Source organism: Apteryx rowi, unplaced genomic scaffold (genome assembly GCF_003343035.1).
Source record: "Apteryx rowi isolate R43461 unplaced genomic scaffold, aptRow1 scaffold_73, whole genome shotgun sequence".
NCBI classification, from domain to species: Eukaryota; Metazoa; Chordata; class Aves; order Apterygiformes; family Apterygidae; genus Apteryx; species Apteryx rowi.
In genome coordinates this window covers 3,067,351-3,087,673 of record NW_020451016.1, presented here as the reverse complement: position 1 = coordinate 3,087,673, position 20,323 = coordinate 3,067,351, and the positions used below count along the sequence as shown (strand labels likewise).

The window sequence follows — 20,323 nt, the reverse complement described above, 5'->3', positions numbered from 1 at the left end:
TCTAAAATCCTACCACATGCTCCTGCCCTTCTGTTACACAGATACAGGAATGTGCCCCCAAAAAAACTCATTACAAAGATTAGTGCATTCCTAAATGAAAAACATCTGGACTTTAGTTCAAAAAAATGAATTTTCACACACATTATATATTCTCATTATCCAAGGTTTTACAAAAAAATACTTAAAATAAGATGTGTGCATAGTGGTTCTGGTTAAGTCTGAACTTAGACTGGCGATTATTATGAAAAAAAAGGCAATTTTGCTGCCAAACCGAAATTTTGCTTCATCTCTTCCCCTCTGTCCCATTGTCAAGTCAGTATAACTCAAAATGCTTCTACTTATTAATTCAGGCTAAGGAAAAAGATGTGCATAAGCTGTTTCAGTGACATTTTATTAAAGTAATTTTTCAGGTTTCACCCTCCCCCTCCATGTATGCACAAATTTCTCCTTCTGGCAATAAGCCACAGACCAATTTTGAAGTGGAAAACAGTTGTAGGGAGAAAAGAAAAAAAAAAAAGAGAGAAAGTCAGAAATTACTTTATAACGGACACATCTTACAATACATTACAACGCTCCCTTTAGTAGCCAAGTGGTTCATGAACATTACATTTTATGTAATATCACAAATGCAGAAAAATATGCTTTGCATATGATTGCAAAAACAGCAGCACTCTGGAGCCAAGCACATGGTTTAATATTATAATAATGAGTCTACTTCAACATAGTGGATTTTAATAAGACTTTAATAATACTGGTATGATGCCAAATTACATAATGTCCCAAAATATGAAACAAAGCTTTTACAGAGAAAATAAAAGCTCATTGAAGTATAACCACGCTTCAAAAAATCCCAGTGTTATCTAAACAAAGCCATTAGGCATATTTAATTAAAAAAATCAAATTAGAGAAAAGGAACTCAAATTTATTCCCAGATCTCAAAATAAAATTAAAAAGGATATTATTTTAGGCAACATTTATGAAAATGAAGTTACTACACCAGCACTGGGAAACAAGCTAACACCATAATTATATCTTTTGGTATGGATATGGGTTGAATATCTCCAATTTCTCTCAAAGAACAAAAAGTGATTCAGTTACCTTACAGGTTAATTTTAAGGCAGAACTATGCTGGATTGTCTAGAAGCAACTTAGACCAATAAATTAATTTCCTTCTACACATGAAAATCAACTCCCAGTAGGAGCCCCAAGTAAAAAGCCAGATGATTTACTTGCTCAACCCCCCTTCCCTTCTGGGGTCTTGGGAAAAACAAAGAACTGAAAGCTCCTCTACAACTAGGTCTGACATGGAACACCCTAAACAACTTCCTCTCCAACCCCTCCCCATATATTACAATGTTAGATAGCAATTAAAAGAAAAATCAATATTCTATTTGTTGGATAACAAATGCACAGTATTACATATTAGTTAATCTGTATAATCTTTTAAAATACTAGTGTTATGCTAGTTTGAAGATTAATATCTGCACAGTTAACATTTCTTATCCATTCGGATCAACTTTTTGCCACATGTCCAATAGAGATCAACATATATTAGTGTACTCCAACATATTACTTGTTACAGTAAGTACCATTGTTAAACTGAGTCTAAATTAATGTTGACAGCCTATCAGAGCATGCAACAATGAATATAGCAAGAATCAGAACAGCTTTCTTTACATACATTATATTGTTTCATCTACACAGGTCTATACTTTTTAAGCAGCTTTGATAAAGGCATTAGAAAATTTTAAGTAAATTTAGATTCCACATGACAAGATGAGGTGGTGGTGATGGGGGGGGGCATTTTAGACCTTACACTTCTTAGAAGTCTACTTTAGCTGTAGAAGCCATTAAAAAGTTGCAAGTAACTTCAAGATGAAAGGTGTTAGCAGCTTTTTAGAAAAGGATAATCACAGTCTTCTACAGATTTAATGAGACTTAATTCACAGAAGCTTTTGACTTGGTCTGCTGTTAATTGAATCAAAGTCGATGATGATCTTGTTACACTTTGGCTTGAATTCCCTAAAAATAAAGAAAAATATAGTGAGTGGTTAAAACATTTTGCTTGCTTTGGCTCCAGCTAAATTTTTGAAGAAAAAAGTTCCTTGGATTCACATAGCTTTCATCTCTATGGGAGCCAATTATAGTGCACCACACTGAGAGAAACCTGGACAAGAAGGACTAAGACAAAAAAGACACATGGGGCGGTTTAGCCGTACGTTCTTCGGCTATTGGAGTTCATAAATTACCCAGGAGTCAAAGGACTTTTAACAATTTAACTGCAGGTGGTGGCATCATGTTACCAGGGCTAAAATTTTTGTTAAAAGAAAAAAATACATTTATATATAGATAGATAGATACACACACATATATATACACACACACATTTTGTATTATATGTATTTTTATATATAATTTTAACAATTTTAAAAATGTATTTTACACGCACACACACACACATATATATATATATAAATATTTTTGATCACTTTTTTTCCTGCCAAGTTTTCAAAAACACTTTAAAGTTTGCTTTACTCTATTTTAATATTTTTCTGTGCTAGGAGAATAGATCACATTATGCATCATACTGGGGAAAAAACAAACTAGTTAAGAGGGAATCATTTAAAAATTGTAACTTTAGAACTCTAAAATTAATACTGCCACAAAATGTTTCCTTTTATTATCATTAGAGCATCTGCTACAGCAATTAGCAAGGAAGGTATTTGGGGACTGAGCATATATTTTACAGTCTTCCAGTAAACAAAGGATTATGCAAATAGTGTGGATTTAATGCCTAATTAAGCTCTGCAATTCAGTTCAAGAGATTCATTAAGTACCACCTACATCCTTAATAATCAATACAAGAATGAATAACAGTCAACACAGAAAAGCACACACTGCTGACCACAGAAACTTTGAAGGATTAAGACATACATTTTGTCCATAATAGCAGTCTGAAATACAAGAAACACTTCTCACCCTGGAAAAGTGACAAGATTTGACTTGCAACAGAATGATTTATGCTTCTTAGTCATATAGATTTAATAGAAAGGAAATACACTGAAGGACTAAAACTGAATTTCAAGTGCTGCTGTACTTGTTCATGGATATTTCTTAGCCCAGCAGGTACCTTTCATCCTAAAATTTTATCTGTCAGAATTGTTATGTTTGCAAATTTTTAGAAGCCTTTATATTAATATTGTAAATTTTTTTAGAGTTGCAAAGCCTCCCTGACTGTGTAATTAGCTTCACCCACAGCATGTTATTGCTATCAAACTAGCTGCTGAACAGATTGTCTTTAGGAATCTCTGTCAGTGTCTTTAAAAACCTATTCTTCAAACATTTTTCAGATTCTCATTACTTCAAGGCAAATACTTCAGTTTCTATCCTTTTCCCCCACAAGAAAAGCTAACCAAAAGAGACCGGACAGTTATAGACACCAATAATAAATGATGGGTGGCTAGTTTGATATGTGCCCAAATTGGCTGCAGCAAACTACTAAATATTCAATAAGTATCAGGTAATCCACACAAAATGAATTGGTCATTTCAGTTCAGYTCATCGGATAATTCAGGTTGGAAGGAACCTCACAAGGTCATGCAACCTCCTGCTCAAAGCAGGGTGAGCTATAACTCTCTCAAGTACAACATAACAAACCACCATCACAATCACAGTTTCACTGGCAGTCTCCAAAGAAAGTCCAGGAATGAAATGAATATTCCAAGCAGACTATTTTCTCATACAAACATTATCAAATCGAACTCTAACTAAAAACAAGGCAAAGTCAGTGCAAAAGTCTGATAATTCATTATCTTTTGCAGGCACTCAGAGAACAAAACATTGTGTAGTGCAAAGAAGAAAAAACATTGCCCTAAAGTTGGTGTCTCACACACCATTTTCTTCCTTTCCAAAATAAAAATAAAGCTAGTCAAAAGTTCTCTTACCTATATATAATTCCAGCTAAATCAAACATGCGTCGTGCAGCTGTCATTTCAGTAGTGTCATGATACTTGTCAGACATAAAAATAACTTCTTTTATGCCTAGGAAAGTCATATAGAAAAAAATGGCTAGAATTAACAGTGAAAAAAAAAGTCATATAAAAATCTGATGTACAAAATCAGAAAAGACAGCATTCATCTACATACTCTAAAACTCCTTGGCACACCCCTTCTTCCCCAAATATTAGAGATTGAGAATAAATTTATACAAGACTGAGCTGTTTCGGAAGATAGTTCTCTGAAGAACATTGGAATATGCTTTTCCCCCCACTTTCACTGAAGTTTTCCCTCAGGAAACCAGAAACAAAAACTTGCAGCCAAGAATGCAAGACAAAAACTAGAAATTACACATTTTCTTCAAAAAATAGTTGAAAATCTTTCTTTTCTACCTTTTTAATATAATTTAAATCAAGTTTCCTACAAAGAACTTAAACCCCAAATCCCATTCTCTTTCGAAATGCATAGCTATATAAAATGGTTTTTCCTTTGGTTCTGTTTTATAAATAACTGCCAATCCCAAGTTCAAATCCTCATGAAAGCATGCTGCCTCAAACTGGTGAATGATCTATGCCTAAATTGACGATTCCTGTCCTATTTAGGTAAGGGGAAAGTATAAAGGCTGACCCAAGAGAAGTTACCAGAGTTTCAGAGGCTATAACACTTTATTGTATTTACCAGACAACATAAATGTCAATACATTGCTATTTACTGCCAATGTAGTACTACACTGAGAACAAGCAGCAAATCTGCCTTGAAGACCATTTAATTTTGACTCTGTAAAGAACAGAAGCTTAGCACAAATAAAGAGTCTTTCCCCCTTCAACCCCTCAAAGAAGTGTTCTCTTTGCTACTTTCTTTCTTCCTAGATTCCTGTGACCATCAGTGGGAAAAGAAACTTTTGAGAATAGTGATCCTTCCTAGGATTGCAAAACCTTACTTACTGAGCAAAATAGATGCTATCTTAAGCACAGATTTTTACGGAACCAAAGCTTACTGCAGATATGCCTAATCTGAAAAAGGCAACACATTTAGGCCGGCACACTTGCTGCAGTGGCACAGATTTATAACAATTGTAATGAAAGACATAATTAAAGTAGGATCGTAGAAGTCTTATGACATTTATGAGCAAAGATATTTTAAAATCTTCAAATATCTACCATGCATCACATTCAAATTAAAATTTCATGTATATACTCCCAACAGACCTTTTGTCATGCAGAAGTTTATTTCTTTCTGCCCTACTCTATTCAATGTGTCAGAGCACAGTAAAATTGACAGTAATTATATGCAAAGCCTGTGTTGTTCTTTGGCAGCTCCTGGTCTAAGAAGTTACAAACCTAAATTAGAAGCACACTTAGAATCACAGAAGATGCAATTAGCACTGGAAAAATTTGGCACCATTCAGATGCAAAAAAACCCCACAAGTAGCATCCGATGAAGTTGACAGTGCAATTAATTTAGATCTAACAGCAGCAATTTAACATCAAATACATCTGTGATAAGATACCAACAAGAAGGCAGCACTGCAACCTTGACAAATCAAGCTGGCACTACTCCTTACCTGCCTGGATGATGAGCTTTGCACATTCATTACATGGAAATAAGGCAACATACATGCTGCAGCCTTTCACATCAGCTGAGTTTTTGTTCATGATGGCATTCAATTCGGCATGGCACACTAATTAAAAAAAATCATAATACTGTTCATTAAAATAAGTCAGTCACACTAAAATTAAAATGTTATAACGGCTTACATCCTTTCAAAGGCAAATAGCTTGCACAGCTTGTCATAAAGGGTAAAGGAAGAAATAAAAGCAGAAATACCAAGATCAATGAAGGTCAATTGTTCTGACCAGGCTGCCGATTAGTAATGATATCATTAAGCACATTAGCATTGCCATTTGCTAACACCTATAGCAGGCAACAAAGCTGTAGGCTGTGGGCCAAGCAGCTTCAACCACCCTAAGTGAAGCAATATCTCACAGCTTCACAACTCTCTGGAGTATCTAATTGCCAGTATAAAACAGCTCATTTATGTGTTTACATGCACAGATAGAACATTCTTATGGTTATAAGAGCGCACTGTGCACTCTTAAAGGCAGGAGAATCATGAAGTAAAACTGAGCAGCTCTATCCTCAGAGTCTCAGAACTGCTCAGCTCTGCTGCATGATTCTCTCACCCCAAGAATACACAAGACACACTCAACCATAAGAAAGTCACAGCTTTATTAAAGTGAGTTTACTGCTCATTAAAAGGTGCCAGACTTCCCAAGCAAGAAAACAAAGTCCTGTATTTCTCCATGGAGTTGAGATAGCACAGGTAGCAACAGACTACTCTGCCTTATTCCACCATAACAAAATAGCTCTTTCTGGACATTAGCACTTCAGGTTTATGTTTTCATACTGTACACATCGGTAGATTATCTATTGTGTTACGAACAGAGGTGAAAAGAGCTCCATTCACCATGGCCCTCTAGAAAAAATTAGGTAACAGGACCTCTGCTAGAACTTCCTGGGTTTTTTTCTTCTTCTTCTTTTTCTTTTCTTTTCTTTTTTTTTTTTTAAGGAATAACAGTAAGTTGCATAATTTAGAAACCTATCTACAAAGAAATTGTCTAGAGCCCTGACTTATTTCACAAGCAGGTGCTGAAGTGTGAGTTTGGGCTCATTTAGAGACAACGTAGGAGTTTTTCCAGTGCTTACTTTGAGGGACGGATGCAAAATAAGTTTTCCTCCCTCTTGTCTATACAGGAAAATTAAAACAGGCAAAGTTATGAGTGTAAGTTTATAGCACACTTGCTACTATGTAGTGACCTCTATGTGAGTGATCTCAGCACATGAAGAACAACTGAGTGCAGCAGTTTCAAACATGCAGGAGTCCTTACTGAATGGAAATGCTTTCCTTATGTGCTTAATGTCCACATGGAATTTTCCATGTAACAGCTAATGCACTATAAATTTACAGCCTAACTTACAGCACACAAACTTTCCCATGGAGACAAGTCGCAAAGGACCAAACACTTGCTAAAGAAAGCTCAGTATCACCTTCTACAAGCAGTTCCCAACATCACCGTGATCACGCTGTCCACGTACCTTCCATAAAAAGTAAAATTAGAAACTTGCATAAAAATAGGAAATTAACAAGCCAAAACAGACTCACATGAAGGTTTCTATTACAACTTTAACTGGGTCACACTGCATTTTAAACATATACCACCAAGTATATAAGACATAATTAGTATTAAAGTTATAAATTTTTAGAAAATCCAGAAAATACATTCAACTCCAAAAATATTACTAAGTTGCAGTAATCTTATGCTATCTTTACAGTAGGTTGTGGGAGAACTATTTTTCTGGGGTTATGGAAGAACAGGTGAAAAACACAGTGCCATAATTTCAGCAGCTGGAACTAGGTTAGGTTGATAGGACAGAACCATCACTTCTCATTTTCTTTGAATAGTATACTTTTGTTCTAGCCAGCAGTTTAAAATATGGAAGACCTCCAGAAAGAAGGCTAAGAACGTTTTCAAAGGTTCACAACTCAAGAATCCACTAGTTCCCTCCATATTTTTCCTTTGCTAAAATTCATACAACTTCAGCCATAAAACAGACATATTTCATTATTACTACTGCAAAAAGTTTCCTTCCTGCACTGATAAGAGCCTTCAAGAAACTGCCTTGACTTACACAAACTTTCAACAAACTTCTTCCCAAGCAAAAACAGTTTCAATCCCAAAATAACCTATAACAGACAATCAGCTAGGGTGAGGGAAAAAAGAAATTTTGCCTTCTGATCATCTTAATACAATCGGAATTTAAGAGCAACTAACGACTCTCTGGAGAAAGAGACAAAGACGACCCAGAGATGATAATAGGGAAGAAACAGAGACTAATTCATTCCAAGACAAAAAACAGCAGGGTCTCCAACAGGACCAGCAGAAAGCAGCTTTGAAAACAAAAGGTGGTAGGTTTTTTTATACATGCTGTACCTAAACTGAAGAATTCCCTACTGCAGAAAATAGTAGGGGGCTAAAAGTTTGCATTGATTCAAGAAGTCATTCTTTCTCTTCCAATGTTTTTTCCAGGCTACTGAAGGCTATTAAATACAAAACCATTCTGACTCAGTAGTTGGAACCCGGGAGAACGTTCTGGGGAACTATCATTACACTTGTGTCTTTGTTTTATACATTTCCCTAGACATCTGCTACTGGCCTCTGTATGAGATATTTTACTAGATGGTCCTTAAGAAGGTATAGGCATCAGACAAATATTTTTACACTGTGTCCCATTACTCTCCATTCCTTCTTCCTCGATTTCCCTCTCCTTAGCAGGCAGGCATTGATTATTGACAAATTTATAGAAACATAGTCTACTACCCACAAGTCTTTCTTGCATTACCTTTCCAACTTTGTACAGAGCATTAGTTAAAAGGCGAGAAATCAAATTCAGGAGTCCAAAACCCCTGGTGTTAATAGCTAAGTAGTCTTCATTTGGTTGTTAGAGTTTTCTAACTTGCTAAGAGCACGGACCATTACTAGTGACATATTGTTCTCTTTCAGACAGCAGGAAGCTAACTTTTTAATCATGCACAGGTGCACGGCATTTCAAAACTGGAATAACTGTGTATTTAAATAGACTAGTAAAACTAAGAATTTTTATAATACCTTATGGGGCCCCCACTTTTTTTCTTTTTTTTTGATATTCACATATAGCCAACATAATATTAAGTCTGCAACAGCAGCTTCCATTCTGGAAAATGTCTTGAAAAGTATTCTCTAAAGGCTTCATTAGCTGAAGAAATAACCATGCAACGAGAAGTTGGTATATGTTCTGACATTCCCACCACCTGTTAATATGTTCACAGGAGAGGAAAAAGAAAGAGGAATGACTGCTTCATTACTCATACTATTAATTGCTACTGTATTTTTATCTTCTTTTTGCCTTGCATATTGCTTTGAGTTGCAGATATGAGTAGCACTCATCCTGAAGCCTACCGGGTAAATATGAGATCCTTTCTTACCCTATTCAGAATAATTTTTCAGTATTAATAATCTAATTATGAAGATATTCTTAGTGGATTGTAGTGTCAGAATTACTCTTCCCACCTACTAAAAGTTTTCTGACACAAGTCATTTTCTAAGAACCATATGACTATTCAAAGTGTTTATTAATAGTATTATAAGACTTATATGCTTGATGAAGAGCTTGGAGTAGGAACCACCATAAAATGTAATCTTGTTAGAAGCAATCAAAGGAGGGGCTGGGGGTGGTAATGAGCTTTCTATATGATTAATTGCTAACTGAAACAAACCAAGAATTTTGAGAAATTATGTACTAAATATGGTGCTACATTTAAAGAGAATGCACTTGATGCAAATAGACTGTTACGCAGCATGTTTTGACTTACACTCTTTTGACTTATACTGTTTTGACTTAGCTTATTCAGACTGCCATGTTAACCAACTTGACAAATATTAGATTCCCAGTAGAGATGTATGGTAACAGCAAACTCTTTTGCAACATAGACCTGGCATAGAAACAGATACAGGGAATTCTGTAGTTTGACCTACTGGTTCTCAGTCTTTTGGTAAAAACTTCACCTTTGCCATGTTCTTGCCCCTCTTCCACTGCAACCTTGTCCAAGCTCCACCTACATGTTATCCTCTACCCCATGGACCACTGAAGCTTGGCTGAGCAAGGATCATGATATGCTACCAAAATGAACAGGGCCTAGACAACCGTAGGGGACAGTGGTTGATGGCTCTGGAAGTAGCAGGATGATGCCAATCTTTTTTTCACACCTGTGAAAGCAGGGGAATGGGTGCTGGTCACTGCATTAGCAGAGGGGCAGGACACTAATGATGGGGCTGACACCACCCTCAGTCATTCCTGATGCTCTCTTTCCCACTCTGTGAACTAAAGGAAGAGCAATTGCTGTGGTCAGGGCAGAAAGATGAGGAAAACATGACCAGATTCCACTGCAGCCTTAGCCTCTTCAGACTGTAATCAGGAATAAGGGACAGTCCAGCTTCATTTTGTGCTGTCAAAATAACAGCCTCTATAAAAGTAATGCTTGCCTGAATATATTTAAGTGTTCATCTCAGGGTGGGGGGGAAAACAAAAAGCTCATAATCCTAACACAACAAAATGGTGATAACAGTTTGTTTCATTTTACACAGCAGGTACTGTTCAATTAGAACACGCTTTTTGCCACAGCACTTATTTTACTATATCTGAACCTGTATAAATATTTGTAAGTGTATTTACTCAATATTTTCTCTATTGCTTAGAGGTTTCTAGATTTTCCAGTCATTTTTTTAGAACTCTCTTAATTAGAGACTGGTTGTCAGATAGATGTTCCTAGATTACAGTGGAGACAGAGGGCATAACAGGAGCACAGCAACAAGCATTAGTGGGAAGACTTATGTTAATAGGAGAAAAACATAGTACTTTAAACAATCAGCGAGAAGAAACAGTGCATCATCGAATCCTTGGATTCATCTAACAGAAACGGAGGGCATTCACTTTTGACTCTGAAAGCCAGAATTTTGTCTAATTATTAAGAAGCTTCTGCACACTGTACTGAACACAAAGCTTTAGGAACAGCTTTTAATTACATCTTAGTAAAGTAGGCATTCAAGACTAGCCTTCCATTTCTCTTCTGTGCACAGAAACATCCCCATTCCTGTCACTAACTGGCAGCCTGGAAAGAACCAGTTCCAACACGGCAATGAAAGCCTTATTTTGTGCTGTGCAAAATGGCATACAGAATGCCAACCAAGTACCTTCTAATATAACAAGGCATACACTACAATCAGAAGGAAAGAAGTTTTAATCAGCTTCAAGACTCTCATAAGCAGTGAATAGTATCAGTACAGGTGATCCACACCACGATTCCTGTAATACCCCAATGACTTACAAACATTTGCATCCCCTAAGGTAAAGTGAGCACTATCTACCATGCTTTGATGCTTTCTTTCAGTAGCAGCAGCTCAGGTTACACTCATATATAGGTAAATAATTTTTCAAAATCAAGCACAGCCCTTTCCCTAGCATTGAGCTGAGCAGAATCCACACTTTGGGATGCAGGTCAGATTTGTACAGTTACACAGTAGACAGATAACTGAGACATTCAGAAATTTAAATCAACAAGTTTCAGGATGCAGTAAAATTTAAGAGTGACAAGACTTGTTTAGCTCTAACAAAACAAAAGCAGCAAAGATTATTGTTACTGATAAGTGTATAAAGGAAGGGGCAGAGAAGGAAAGAGGGTTAACTGCTGTGAATAAGAAAAGCTATAAAAACACACAAAAGTGTAAACTAACCACAAATAAGTTTAGGGTGGAAATAGGAAGGTTTCTAGCTATGAAACAGTGAAACTGATCAGAGCTGTGGGGTCAACATACCCATCTGTTTGTATGCTGGAGCTCAAAAAATTTATTATAGGAGCATCTAACACACTTCTGCAAAGACAGCCTCTGGGTCCAGTCCCCTGCTGTGTCTATGCTGCTAAACATAGACGGGCCAGGGACTGAGCTCTGGCCCCAAGGCCAGCTGGCACAGATTAGTTCACATTCATCTTACTCAGGGTTCTGTCAGCATTACACAGCACTTGGCCCTGGGTTTCCTCAAGGCTCCCCATCTCAAGAGTCCCAGGGGCACCACAAACTTAATTTTGTATGTTTCAGTTCAAAGTGCATAAAGAAATGAGGACTGTGTTGCAGCCCACCGGAGCAGTATTTTTACAGCATGAAACAGAGTATGCATTACATAACCCCTGGTATGGCCTGAGGGTGGAAGGAGGGTTAAGCATACTATCGCAGCAGGCTTTGCATTACAAGCCTATACCGGATGAAGAGCACCATAGTCGTTTTATAGTCCTTTTTCTACCCTGCCTTCCAGGGTGGCCTCTGAGTGAGCCATTCACAGAGTAATAGCCAGGCTTTGTTCAGGAGAACCTGCTTGGAATGGTCCAAAACAGGTGGGATGTGAGCTAATGGTTATGCCTAACATACAATCATTACACGAAACCAGGAATTCAACATTCAGATCCACCCCCAGCCCTTTTCTTTAGCGGTGCAGATGCATGCAATAGCTCTAGAAGAGATCTTCCAGGTTAGTGTGGTGAAACATGCACAAATACCGTCAGCTTTACCTAATAAGCTACATTGCAGCTCTAAAGATGAAGGTGCCAGCATTCTCATGGTAAGTTAATGGAGCAAACAGTAAGACTGTAGCATCTCTGAACAAGCTAGTCAGGAAGAAAGCAAGGATAAAAAGAAAAAGCTCAATTTACACAAATGCTGTGATGATTAGMAAAAACAGAAAGGAAAACATGACAGTTTAATGAGATTTTAGCAGCAATTCTCTGCATCTGAGTCTAGCACAATTTTTTCATGTAGAATAATTTTTTTTAATATATACTCGTCTGGTCTGTCAACTGTGCTATCAAGATTAATATTAACTGCTAGAGTTTAAATGACCTTGGAATTACAAAACAGGTCCTTTATTCATCACAGCAGACACTATATGTTACAAAGCTGTGATTTTTTTAATGAGGTGAAGACTAAGATTCTTAGGAGGGAAAGGCAGTGGTTAGACCAATTCCTAGAGATGAACTCATCTCTGTAGGCTATTTGGTTAGTGCATTTTTTAAAACATCACATATTAGAGAATTTTACTTGCTAAAACACTCCACGTGTTTTGGAGTCAGTGTTAACTAAAAACAAAACAAAAAAATTCTCAGGTCATCTTATGCAAAAGTTCCTCACAAGTCTATACTACTTCTTTAGTTTAAATTGGTCAGTTTAGATTTGAGTGTTTATTACTGTATCTGTCCAAGAGCATGCCCTGGTACCAAAGACCACCCACAGTCATCTTAGTTCAGAACTGAGACCTTATAACAAGCATAAGGATTTAACTAAAATCAATATTCTGTTTTCAGGACTTTGTATTTATTTCATGCGATAACACTTATTTCCTCACCCTATATAAATAAAGGGCAGTCATACCAAGCTGTACTATTATGATACCTTCATCACACATGAAACTACCACTTCCCTGCCTTAGAGCAGGGAAAACCTCTTAAGACTTAAAAGTTTGCAACTAGCTGGCCTTTAGTATCAGGAACAGATCTCTTATGAGAAATAATATGAAATCATCTCAAGTTTAAAAGTTAATGGAAGAGGTTTTATAACAAACTGGTAAACCTAACAAGGACAAAGTGTAATCGGTGACAAAAGTATCAGGGTTATAAGAACTCAAATATGAAACTGCTGAATTATGTGCTGAGCTACTGCATATAATCTTTCACTTCAGTGCTATGGGAAGGTAGAAAACATATCAGGCTCTCAGGGAACACAGGAAACTTCAAAACTAGTAGAAGTCTAAATTCAGCATCAGACAAATTAGGAAGAGTTACAAATCAAAAATACAGTTCTCAGGGGTTTTTGCAACTCTTCCCCTGCCACTCCTGAACCCTAGCCAGGTTGAGACCCAGCACAGGATGAAGGAACTCCTAATCCCCATTTTTTCAGTTCCCACAGCTCCTACTGTGCTGGTCTCACCCCATACAGGTTCAGTAGGAACTCATGTGGAAGCAGCAAGTGGAAGAAGTGAGAGTTAAGAGAGCACACATTCCTCCCTTCCTTATCAACCCTAACCATGGCTCTTTCCCAAAATCAGCTATTGTGGGCCACAGGCAGCAGCTGTCAACTCCATTTCTATGCTCAACAGGCATGAGGAGTGATGTGCCCCATGGTGGTAAGGATGAGGCAGCCCAGTGAGTCATCTTGTCCGGTTCCTGCAAAAGGAATCTGGCCCAGAGGTGTAACTGTACAGCCCTGTTCAAACAGCTGCACCAAAATTCACATAGGATCCTTTAAAGCAGGCTTGCAGAAGACTAACCTATCCCTGCTCCAAACACAAAGATAGGATCCAAAGCAGTGCTCAGCTTATTTACCATGAAAACCTCCTTGCTCTTCATTCATTTTCTTCATTTAGTAAGTGTGAATCAAATCCATAGGCTGAAACAATGAAATTCACCTCACCTGTAGCAGGGCAGATCCACTGCACATCAGATGAGACAAAAACAGCACAGACAAGACAGAATGTGATCACATACTTCAAAACAACCATAATTTAGCTCCTGTACAATATGCACTGTCTACAAACACCTGAACTCTGGAATTTCCCACAAGCACTGGACTTTACAAGTTTAATAATGGTATTTTAGGCCCAATTATTTGTTTTTCATCTACATAATCTCAGTAATTTCTGTGGAGACAAACACACAAAAGCAGCATCATTTGCATACACTGCAACTGTGTTCTCATGATTGTGTTATACTTGTTAATTTTCATTATCTAATCCAAAATGACTAATCATTTATGAACATACTTCACAAGGAAGACGTTCACAAAGATTGATTTAATCTATTTTCAGAACTGTGATTTTTATTCTGATGTACCATGTACATGCACATGAACAAAATCAGCTGAGTGGAAGAAAAAATGATCAATGTTTTGCCAGCTGAACTCACACATATACAGACATCACAAGTCTGACCTGTCAACCACAAGAAGCCTTACCATAAGGATATTTCGTGTCTAGTCTATGTGCTGCTGTTCTTGTCCAGGGTAGTACATCATCACTGCAGCCATTAGGCATCCCATTGTATCCAATTCCAACAATCTTGTTTTCTGAATTTACAATGCAAGCACCAACCTAAATAAAATAAGATTTATACAGTACCAGCAGCATGCAAAACACATCAACAAGAGACATGAGACCTGAAAAGCTAGTCCTGCAAACCTCATTTAAGAGATGCAAGCTTCACCTCATATGAAGTCACACCGTCTAGTGAGTTGGGCTACTGTTGCATCTAACTGATGGAGCTTTAAAATAATCAGGACTGATCTACAAAACTTTGGGCTGCAAACATATACACAGAATTATACATGCAAGGTCAGGCCCAGTAAGAGAATTTCTGTAACAAAAGGTGCTTACCATGTTAGAAGTTGAATAGTATATACTGAAATAACTTTTAATAAGAAATCCCTGAAATTGCTACATGCACATCTGATACAATGTGCAATATAGATTATGTTATGTTACTCTTATATGCTGCCTTCTTACCTGAGAACTTGGATCCTTGCTTCTTTGTGCTGACAAAAAAGCAACTGCCATAAAATATTCAGGCCATTCCAAATAATCCTCTCTTTTTTTGCAGGATATTTCATTGCCAAACCTACAGTTTATGGAAAAAAAACACCCATTAGCAAACAACACTTCGCAAGAGATATTACAGATTACATTCTCTTAGTATGCACAAGTTTAAAAAAAGGGTAAAAGATATTTTTGTTGCTTCAAAAGACACTAGGATCCAGGTCTGGCTCTCAGAAAAATATGAAAGTAAGACATAATCAGACTACTGTCAATATGAATAAATCAGGATCAGAATTTGGCCARAAAAGACTACGCATTCACCAGCAGTTTAACAGTAAAATGATCAGTGTGATGTGCTTGCCAAGAACCTGTATGTGACTTTTCCTTTCAGGAGAAAGGCACCCAAATGAGGTTGCAAATTTCAGTTTAAGACAAGAAGGCTGAGCTATTCAAAGCACTGAGCTATTCAAAGACAGAGCAATTTATTCTTGATAGAGAATACCTTGTATAGTTCTAAGATTCACAAATATCACGTACTGGCATTCTTTCCACTCAAACAACATAATCTTTTTATGATGACTGTGCTAACTGCAAGCCTCTAATCTAAGCTATTTCATACTTTTGCTTACAACAAGTATTCACTAGACTTCTATTTAGAAGCTTCCCATGTGGTCATTCATCTCTACCCATGCAATTATTGCCATGAGTTTGCCTCTCTTACAACACTTACCAGCAACAATCTGAAGCTGTAAGTCATTCTGATGGCCCCTCTGAGCACCCACTGCAAGGCAGCAGCAAGGTCCACCTGGCTACAGACTACCAGCTTGATCATCCGTCTGTTTCCTTAGGAAGACTAAGGGGCTCTCACCAAAAATAAGCAGGTAAAAAGGCCTTTAATATTGCATTTAGGAGATATGTTTCTCTGTGTACCTCTCTACTGAAGTTTAACCTCCTTCCTCCTCCTCCCCACCATGCGACTTTAAAACAAAATGGAACAAAAGAAAACGAAGGGTGCATCCAAACAATGCAGAGGCTGCTATTAACAGAGAGAAACAGAACTAGTCTATAGGCATGCACTGCATAGAGACAATTCATCTATTAAGGCTTTACAGTGCTCAAAACTAGGACACAAAGCAGCACAATAGCAGCACATTTACAACAGTAACTAGCTCTTCCACCTCAAGAATGCCTTTCCTGCTTTAAAAATTCACAGCTAAATTTCTCTGGAGATTCTGCCCTTTGTGTAAGCCTTCTAAAAACAGAAGGAGGGATGGGGTCAAGAACTTCCCCTGTAGATATAATGTATAAAAGTGGTATGAAAAGTTGTTCCTTTCCATATTGGGAATTGCATTTTGGGGAAGGGAGGGGGAAAGTGATATCACCTTCTCTTGCCTGCTAACAGTTGACAAGACTGTTTGGAAAGCAGAAGACACGTAACAGGAAATTTCTGTGCTTTTCAGTTCAAAGAGGGGGCAAGAAAGACATAACTCTCTTCCCCTTCAAACATATTTAAATTAAGCAAATTTTAAAGAAAAAAAATCAAATCCAAAAGAAACTTCCCCAAAATCTCATTTCTCATTACTATACCTAAAAAACAAAATGATGTCACAGCTTCAACAGCTCTTCAGTAATCTGTGGAACATACCAAATACAATATAGAAAACAGCCTATAAAAATATAAGTGGTGCAGTACTTTTTTCTTGGAATCCTCTTACCAAGAACTACAGCTTAAGGCACATTAGGAGAAAGAAGGAGAGAGACTGAGATACCTTCTAGCAATGTACAACTGTGCAGAAAAATACCACAGGTAACTGCAAGCAGCAAGAAATCTCCTAGCAGCTTTAGTACCAGGCACCTTCTGAACATAAGCATACATTAGAGGACAAGTATTTTTCTTAATTATTACTTTTATAACCAAAAATATAAAAAGCATATATTAGAGGGTTGCAGTTAGCCCAGTTTTTGTAACAAGATTACACTGTCAGAGTGGAGAGAATACCAGTACATGATAAAACTGAACTTTAGAAACCTGCAAGGTGCTATTTACCAAAGATAAATTGCTGTCTTTGAATAGCTCATAATATGGCATATTACAAATAAGGAATTTTGTCTTGCTCTTGAAATGAGTTATGGTTATCATTGAGGCCATACTTTCAATGTAAGGAAGGAGAAAATATACATTCTGCATAACCAGCACACACTTTCACACACTTTGACAACATTGTGAATTGTCAAATATTGCCAACTGTCAAAGCAAACACAAAGGTCAAGTATATGATTCTGAGAACCAAAACTGGATTTAATCATCCTAACTAAAGGATTGGGACTGTATCCTACTAACCAGGAAAAGTGCTCAGAGAACAAGAAGTTCACAACAGAAAGAAGAAATTAAAGACCTGTCCTTATACCTCTCCATGTCATACTGAACTTTGATAGGTTAACTGCAATGCTAAAAAACTATGCTTCAGCTAATTTCAGCGATTATTTAAAATATCCCTCAAAAGCACAGATTTACAAAATCCAAGAAAGAGCAGACTTCAAAAGATAATTTTAATAATCTAAACTAGTGACACTCACAGTGAAGTCTTCAGAGAGCCCTAACTGGAGACATGTAACACACAATACAAGACTACACCAAATAAAACATTCTGGGAAAAGCCCTCCAAAAAAACAGTGCTCTGAACTAAGAGATTCTGAGATCTCCTTTGTTAAATTATTCCCTAGACACCCTATTTGTTCAAAAAACAACAAAAGCTACTATTTACTTTTCTTGTAAATACAGCATAGTACGTAAGTGTAAGTCCCTCAGAGCACCAACTTCACAGGAAAAGCATGATATCTGAAAAAAATGAGCAGAAGGCTTACATCAAGGAGAATATATATATATATGGATATGTCATTATATATATGTGTATATATATGTATATGTGTGTGTGTGTGTATATATATATATAAATAAACAAACCCCTACTCAATTACTTTTACTTAGCATCACCATGTTTGGCTACATAATTCCCTGAACTCAATGTGTATGAACACAAGAGTGTGAAATGGGTATAAAACACTTCATTTCTGATTGAGCAGAAGCCAAGGAGAAGTAATACTTGGCGAGCAGTCAAGCAGGCACAGAAAAATTAAGTTTATAGATTTTAGGCAGCTGATCATCTTCCTCACCCTTATTTGTAACATCTAGAGCTCCATGAGTGAAAGCTACTCTCAGAAATATTATAGTAGCTGTAAAATATGCAAATAAGGCCTACCCTTACGGTAGTTTATAAGAATTTATGAATTTGACCAGTACAACCATTGTAAGGGTAATTTGCCAAAATTGATTGCAACTGAAAGCCATGAAGGTAACATTGCTCAAGAAAGAAGAAAAAAATAGCCTCAAAGTCTAAAATAATTAGTAGTCTGCAGAAAAGACTGTGTAAGTAGTATTTCAAAGGCAAACAGAAAAAAAGATTCTGGAATTAAAGGGCAGTGCCTCCCTCCTCAGCTCCTTTTTATCCATCTAGCCTTCAAGTAAACTGTAACATCTGAAAAAGCAAGAAATCTCATTCAGTTACTAAAAAGCAGAATGTATCTTAATGAAAGATTTAGCTGAGAATCCTAAAGTAGAATACATCACCTCAAATCTTTTCAGAAGAGAATTATGATGGTCAGTTATGCAACTATAGTACAACTGGAGAACAGTTAGARCAGACTTTCCCCACACTTTTTTAAAGTTACTCCCTCTGCTTTCTAATCTCTGACATCATGTGTATTAAGTTCCAACTATATTGTATTAGCTTTTTCCAACACTGAGTATATTACTGAAGATCAACTATCAACATTTTGTTACTCAACCCAAAGAATTTCAAATTAAAAAAAAAAAGGTAAATTGTGTATAAGGGGGAAAGAAGAAAAAAAAGTCTTCAGCAATACTCTTGTTCCCCAAAAGCCAAATGAGAGACATGTTTTCTCAATCCTTTTCAATACTAGCTTTTTCCTTAAGTCTTGTCATTTTGTTTGTAATCACTGTTCAAATGGATGTCATTTCCTTTACTTATTTTCCCCCTCACGTAGGTACTGAGGTACAACCATTGCATAGTCCTTATTGCAAAATAAGTTTCTGATTTTTTTTGAAAGAGAAAGTGAACCTTTCTTACAGAAAGGTGATATCCCCTGCATTAAAAATTATCTATATTCAAATTTTCCATGAGATAGAAAAACTGTAACTATAAACGCTTTCTAGCAATATTCAGTCCCAACTGAGCAGCACAACAATGCTTTCCATCACCAAATGTATTTTGCTTTTGCAGTATCACTTCTGTGATTTTAACTAATTGTTTGTACTCGTCTGCATTTGGGGAAATGATGAGTGTAAGATACTCTACCTGCTCTTTTTCCTATTCCAATTATTTAAACAAAACAAAACAAAAAAACCTCTGGGAGCCTGTCGGCAGCAGCCACGCGCCGGGCTAAGCCCACAGCAGCTTCTCCCCCCCACCACACCCCGCTAAAGCCCCCAGGCACTGCCACGGTGCTTGCAAGCCCCTGCGCACTCGGAGGCCACACTCAAGTGGCACCGCGTTTCCTCGAAGGCGGCCGGGCGCTAAGCGGCAACCGCCAAACGGCCGCTGCCTCCCCTCCCCCCTGCCCCGGCCCGGCCACATGCTAACGGCGCCACGCTCTAACGGCTCCGCACCACGCGCTAACGGCCCCTGCCCCCCGCGCGCGCAGCCCCCCGGCCGCGCCGCGCTGCGCCGGGCGTAGCGTACCCGTTGGGGAGGCCGGGCTCGTGGCCGTTCATCCCGCCGCCGGCCGCGCCGCCGTTTGGCGCCAAAGCGGGAGCGGGCGGGGCAAGGGGCGGGCAGGGGCGGGCGCGCCTCGCCGCCATGTCCGCCGCTGAGGGCGGGCTGCGGCGGCCCCGGCGCGTCCCGCGGCCGGGCCGCGCCGGGGCCGCCTGGTCTTGGTGGAAGTTACATCCCCGGCAAGTCGGGCTGTAGGCAGAGTTATTTAAATGCTCACCGACGACGGCTCAGAGGAATGCTGTCTGTATCGGAGAGGTAAACGAGCTAGTTAAGCTAAAGGGCAGTGCTGGCGCAAGTACAAAGGGATGTAAACTGGTCTCGAATACGTTTTTGATTGGAATGAGAAAAGTTTCCAACTGTCAGAG

The 20,323-nt window shown here is 37.9% G+C and overlaps 1 protein-coding gene across 1 annotated transcript; it reads right to left on the bottom strand.

Annotated features, from left to right (window-relative positions):
• Positions 1-725: 725 nt before the first annotated feature.
• DCTD (dCMP deaminase) lies at positions 726-19,972 on the bottom strand. The gene is made up of 6 exons (XM_026087743.1): positions 19,926-19,972; positions 15,136-15,247; positions 14,589-14,724; positions 5,561-5,677; positions 3,945-4,041; positions 726-2,022 (listed from the first exon to the last, which is right to left on the bottom strand). The coding sequence occupies exons 1-6, from the start codon at positions 19,955-19,957 to the stop codon at positions 1,944-1,946; spliced, it is 573 nt and encodes a 190-aa protein (XP_025943528.1). The 5' UTR covers positions 19,958-19,972; the 3' UTR covers positions 726-1,943.
• Positions 19,973-20,323: the final 351 nt, after the last annotated feature.

What these genes read in the sequence shown, in the direction of transcription:
- DCTD (XM_026087743.1), bottom strand. Translation starts at nt 19,957, where the DNA reads ATGAACGGCCACGAGCCCGGCCTCCCCAACGG. An exon ending in AAAGCTCATCATCCAGGCAG is followed by an intron (nt 4,042 to 5,560) that starts GTAAGGAGTAGT and finishes TGACTTTCCTAG; the next exon opens with GCATAAAAGAAGTTATTTTT. An exon ending in TTAGCTGGAATTATATATAG is followed by an intron (nt 2,023 to 3,944) that starts GTAAGAGAACTT and finishes CTTTATTTTTAG; the next exon opens with GGAATTCAAGCCAAAGTGTA.